Source organism: Rhipicephalus microplus, chromosome 2 (genome assembly GCF_043290135.1).
Source record: "Rhipicephalus microplus isolate Deutch F79 chromosome 2, USDA_Rmic, whole genome shotgun sequence".
Classification (NCBI taxonomy): domain Eukaryota; kingdom Metazoa; phylum Arthropoda; class Arachnida; order Ixodida; family Ixodidae; genus Rhipicephalus; species Rhipicephalus microplus.
In genome coordinates this window covers 297,576,063-297,582,108 of record NC_134701.1, presented here as the reverse complement: position 1 = coordinate 297,582,108, position 6,046 = coordinate 297,576,063, and the positions used below count along the sequence as shown (strand labels likewise).

The 6,046-nt window shown below is 46.5% G+C and overlaps 1 protein-coding gene across 1 annotated transcript; it reads right to left on the bottom strand.

Annotated features, from left to right (window-relative positions):
* Nucleotides 1-4,960: 4,960 nt before the first annotated feature.
* On the bottom strand, nucleotides 4,961-5,833 carry LOC119160080 (uncharacterized). Its single transcript, XM_037412816.2, has 5 exons — nucleotides 5,698-5,833; nucleotides 5,551-5,644; nucleotides 5,321-5,499; nucleotides 5,215-5,268; nucleotides 4,961-5,160 (listed from the first exon to the last, which is right to left on the bottom strand). The coding sequence occupies exons 1-5, from the start codon at nucleotides 5,761-5,763 to the stop codon at nucleotides 5,068-5,070; spliced, it is 486 nt and encodes a 161-aa protein (XP_037268713.2). The 5' UTR covers nucleotides 5,764-5,833; the 3' UTR covers nucleotides 4,961-5,067.
* Between the last annotated feature and the right edge of the window lie 213 nt (nucleotides 5,834-6,046).

Here is a 6,046-nt window from a genome sequence, read left to right as displayed (position 1 = left end):
GGTACCGAGGCAAGGTCGCGACGAAGGCATCCGATAACTTGATTAGCTGAGTTAGTGATGCTACTGGTGTGTCTTGACCATGTTAGATCAGATGACATATGAACACCGATGTATTTGGTAGTGTTGTTAGCAACTACGGGATAATTGTGTAGAATGTAAGCGTTAGCGATGTAGTCTTTATGTCGACCAATAGTCATTAGGAAAGTTTTGTTAATAATTATAGGCATTAACCAATCCTCACATCATTTCTGTATAGCGTTAAGATCTGACTGTAAAATGTAAAAGTGTGAGACATTATTTCCTGGGCCCATACAACACGCAATCATCGGCAAATAATGTAATATTATAACTGTTGTTACGTGGCAAGTCGGTATTGTAAATTGAAAAGAGGAGGGGCCCTAGTACAGTACCTTGTGGAACGCCAGAGTGAATACAAGAGAGGCGAGATTCGCAGGAGTTAGCGAACACAAACTGCCGGTGATTGGTTAAGAATTCGTAAACCCAGTTCAGGACGGAGGGGTATAAGTTCAGGCGTGAAAGCAGCAAGTGACGATGGGAACACTTATCAAATGCTTTTTCGAAATAAAGAAATATAGCATCAAGGGGGATAGTATTATCGAGATGAGAATAAATTTCATGCAAGAATAGGGCTAGTTGGGTTTCACAAGAACGGCCGGGACGAAAACCATGCTGATTGGGATTGTATAAATTATTAGTAGACAAAATAAGCGCTACTTCACAGTACACTATATGTTCCAGTATTTTGCAACAGAAACGAGTGATGGATATGGGATGGTAATCGTTAGGAGACGACCAATTACCTTTCTTAAAGACAGGGACGATCTTCCGGATCTGCCAGTCCTCTTGAACTGAACCTGGATGTAGTGATTGCTGAAATATTGGCGATAATATCACACTGGTTAGATGTTTGGTGTTTTTGAGCACCTTGGTATTTATGCCATCAGCTGTCGATGATATGGACAATGCCCCTTGGGTTAGAGGTAGTACAATTCATGAGCTAATGCGCGTATACAGAGAAAATGAAAGAAGGGCCTGAGTGGATTCACGGGTGAAAACTTAGCAAAAGGTATTGTTTAGTACAATATCCTCTTTGGCGATGGGACAACCATTAGAGTTGATTAGCGAAATACCTTCCGTTTTTTTCGGGTTTAATGGTTTTGCAGAACCGTTTAGGATTGTTGTGCAGCAAACGAAGGTAGCGTGGTACCGTAAAAGTGACTTTTGGCCTGCGTGATTGAACTTGGATAACTCTTAGCTACAGTGAAGTACCTCACCCAAGCCGTGTTAGAATTGGAACATTTAGCAGATCTGAGTTATCTTTTGTTATTGTTGAGTTTCTTAAGTTTGCCGTTAAACCACGGGGACTGTGCTCGCTCTTTAACAATAATAGTAAGATAGATTTTGCGGGTAGACGCACCATCTCATTTTTAAACATTGACCAGTTATTTTCAATGAAGCGTGATTGATAGTGGTTTTCTAATTGATCACAAAAGACAGCTAGTTCGTCAGTCTTAGAAGCGTAGTCACCTCTGTCATACAATGTCAGAGATTTCAAAATTTTCTTGGTTTTAATTACATAACTAGACAAGGAACCATGAACCCCAGAAAACAGTCTACATCTTATGCTCGTCCTGAGAAGGCACAAACGTCCTAGTCCACTCGACAGCATCCTGAAAATGTTTCGAGAACATGGTTTGCGGGATTATCTTTGAAATGTTGTCATGCGGACGTGTTTAGGACAGCAACCCGCTTGACTGTTTATGAATGGAAATTACACGGTATGTGCAATAAACACCATTTTGCTGCAGATTTAATACAAAAATATATCTAGCGATGTCGCAAAGGCATGATTGCCGAGGTACGCGTTTTGCCTTATTTCGAATGAATACATATGACTTTGGTACGCAATGCTTGGTTATTCAGATTGTTTAAAACTAACTAGTTTGGGGGGGTGGGACAATAACCCTTGTGAAGCTAAAACTCGTTATCATATATTTAAAATTCTCTGATTTCTGACACCTTGAAACACTGTGACTCGGGGTTCGGACAAAAAAAAAAGAAAGGTGGGCCTCTAGTGGCTCTAGCAGTCTCCACACGTGTCTTCCGCTTCCTTTCTGCTTCTGTACTTCAATGGCGGCATGCGGAGAGGGTGCACGCACTCATTGGTGAGTTCCATCCAGTTTCTTGAGAGCGTTGCAGTTGTAGTTTTGTGTATTTGTGATGGCAGAAAGAATGAATGACTATTCCGCGACAAACGAAAATGGCGCGTCGATGCGTGCGCTCAGCTGTGAGCATAAACAATGGCCTCGTAGAGCCGGCATGTAGCTCTCTAAATCCGACCAAGTCCACAAAAAATGTGATGTTTTCTGCTCGAAACAACATCTACTGGTTGCGCCCTATTTCAAGGTTAAGCAACTCGGCACACTGAACAGATGGCACCCAGTCCCGAGCTTAGTGGCGATTCTGATGGTCTTGTTAATGATATAATGCACATGTGGAGCGAGTTGCAGATCTAGTAAGTGGTCCGATCAGCGGTGGCTCGCGCGGTGACGACGTTAACTGGTCGCCACCATGCAGCCTTTCCATTGCAGCATGATCGGCGCCGACTCAGCTGCGCAGATTATAACTGGCCGTCTAAGTTGAGGCATCGTGTCCCACGACGACGAAATCAGGGAGCCTAATGTATGGCAAAGATTACAAGCGTGAGTGGTAGAATGGTCGTGCGCTGCGGTCAGTTTGACGGACCCACTCCTGTCTCTACCGTTGTCTGCTAAGATACTGTTGCAAACTCCAGATAGGGCCGTCAGAAAGCTGGCAGAAGGGAAGTTTAACCATTTGCTGGAATGTACACGCTTGCCTAACTAGCTCAGCCCATTCTTGATTATTTATGGTTTCCCGAAAGTCCGAGCGCAATCTTTGGTCGCACCCGAAATCCGAAAAACGGTGAACCTGCGAGTTTTTTTAGTGAAACCGAACCACGAAATACAAATGCGTTTTGTAGCGCTTTCTTGAAGTGGTGTACTGTAAAGCATGACGCATTTTTCCTAAATATCATGAGCCACAAGGGCTGCACAAAGTACCGCAGAAAGAGTTCGTTTCCTGACTTTCTAAAACACTGTCTGCACTGATCACAAGAGTGGCTCCATGTTGTGCTTGCAAAGTATTTAAGCATCTTTAACTATTATCATTTTAGGATCGTAGGAAGTACACTCTCATTATTCTGACAAATCAAGTGCCTCGTCTCCCTCATCATTTGGATAATTTTATTGTTGGCGTTGATGGCCGCGCATCAGAATAACGTGTTTCAGAAACTGGTTGTTTTTGTGCTTGCTTCCGCGGGTGGTGCAGCCCCGTACCCTGCATCACCACTGACGCGTTTCTATACTATTACACAACCATGCTCTAACGTTATCTTTTAATAAAAGTAAAATACAGCAATTCAGCATACAACCTATCCTAGTGGGTAATTTGACTGTATTTCAGTCACCTATAAATTCTGAAATAGTGCCATGGTTAACTTTTTGTGGATATTTAGGAAACGTGCTGAGGCCGTACAATAGAATCGGACTCCATCCGGACTCGGGACGTTCAAGCGGCCCCACGAAAACGTTTTGAAATATGCACTGAAGATGCGTTTCTGTTGTCTGGGCAGTGATCACTCAGTGGTGGAAGACAAGGTAATGAGGAACAGATGTAGGTCGAGAATGTTTGAAGAATGAGTGGAAATGACTGTTGGCTGAGTGACTAGTTGAGATAGACTGAATGCAAGACATGTGTTCAAGAAACCACTTTCGATGCCATTTCTTGACAGCGTGACTCCATGGTTAGTCAAGTCGATCAAAGGAAAGTTGAAATCACGGAAGATAACGATAGGAGAGTTATAATAGGCTTCCTCTGTGGTTTGCAAGCATACATGGGAGCCTTAATTGAACGAGCTGACACTATTAGGTGGTCGATAACAGACACCGATAAGCATGCGCGGCAATGTAGCATTGCAGCATATTCATAAGAATAGACGATACGCTTACTAACGTGCAAAGCAAGGGTCGGTTAGTAGCAAAGAAGACACCACCACCACGCGAGCCATCTTTACGAAATATATCAAAATTAGCAAATGATGGTAACAACTCATAATCCAAGATAGACAAATTTTTGGTTATTAAGACCACATCGCTTCAGGATGAGGCTACAAAGTAAGTCACGCTTGGGTATTAAGCTACGGATATTTCTCTATAGGAATGATAAGGGTGTTTGGCGTGGTCTACTCAGTTCATTGCGATGTGCTACCTGGCGCTAGGATATACAATTGATATACGAACGCATCTGTGCGTTTGTGCTGCATTGAAATCGGTCAAGTCAAGCAGCGCTCCCGAACGCGGGGGTTAGTCAACCACTTTTGCGAAGGCGGATGAAGCTTCCGTTCTAGTTTATAAGTGATGTCGTGAAAGGACACCAGTCCATCTTTCGCGGACCTCCCCGTAACGGGTGGCTCACCTGCCCAGCAGACGAAACCTAAATCGCTCAGGTGAGCCACCTCGTTCCCAGGGTTCTCATCCTCCACAAAGTGCTGATGCCCAGAGAAATGTGGCTCTTGCAATTGGTTGGAGCGTTTGGCGACACACTAGTTACACAATTCGCATTGTATGACGCCTTGTTGTTCTTTTCTAAAATACTTGATTACTCATATTAACGAGATTGCTTTCCTGACACGAAGACGGCCTAGGGCCATTTTGCAACCAAGTTTCAAGCACCAGAGTGGATTAGTGGTAGAATATTGCATGGGCTTGCACGCAGGGCACATTGGTTGAAATCCCGTTGTTGTTTTTCGTGTGATAGTTGTTACGGACACCGTCGGCGGCTGACAAGTATACGGCGCAAGTGACCCTCGTTGTGATCTCATAACAGCCTTTGTTGTATGGAAGAGCCGGGACGAAGTAGCAACAATATAACAATCGCAGTTTAATGAAACAATGTCAATGAATGCTACCGAAAGTGAGCGTCTGACGAGCATGTCATGCGTTACCGTCGTTCACCGAAAGGCTAATCTTAGAAACACTTGTAGACCTCGGGTGGCTGGATCTCGCGTTCCATCTTCTTCAGCCTCCGGAAGTAGAGCACGACGCACGACACGTAGAAGAGCTGCGCCGGAACGTGAGGAACGTGAGGCCTGTACGCTGAGGCCGACCGACCTACCTGTACGCTGGAGAAGGCCACCGTCGTGGCGGTGATCCAGGCACTGGCCGGCACCTGCACCGCCAACACGTCAATCACCGTGCAATACCGCCAACCCCGCGCATACCGACTGCAGGCCGAGGAAGATGCTGCACTTGAAGAGCAGCGCGCACTCGACGATGCTGGTGACGATCCAGGGCAGAATGTACGCCTTGCGCCTTTTCAGGGCGCCTGCGGCAAGCAGCAGAGAGAGCGCCGCCTGGAGCACCGAGTGCAGCACCAGCAGCGCCGGGTAGAGGAGGCCCCCTGCGAGTGGCGCCGTCGTTACGTCACCCGACGCCTCGGGGCACTACTCACAGAAGTGGTCGTCGGGTCGGTGCGAGTCTCCGGTGAGGATGAAGAAGGCTGCCAGCAGGTACCAGAAGGCGAAGAACTCGAGCACGTGTATCACCTGCGTCGTCCTCGTCAAAAGGGGCAAACTAAGCGCGCCGGCAACGGACTTACCGCGCTCACGACGCCGATGAAGGCAACCACACCGTCCACGGTGCAGCAGCGCGCCGCGGCTGCCATGGTCGCACTGGAACCGGTCCTAGTGGGGGGCGCCCCTATAATCGGAAGTGGCGCACTTTCGCTTTGACACACTTTGCGGCGGCTGCCAAGTGGTGAAGGTAAATCGCATTCTCTCCCAACGCTTCCTCAGAACAGGCATCCAACACAAAGCCTTCGCTCCGTGCAGCAAAAACCGCTGTGACTGCAGTTCTCGCAAAATCGCTTCATCGAAATATTTCCAAGGGCTCATCTTTTTTCGTTTGACCGCGCCTTGAGGAAAACCAACTGAAACCAAGCAGAAGTT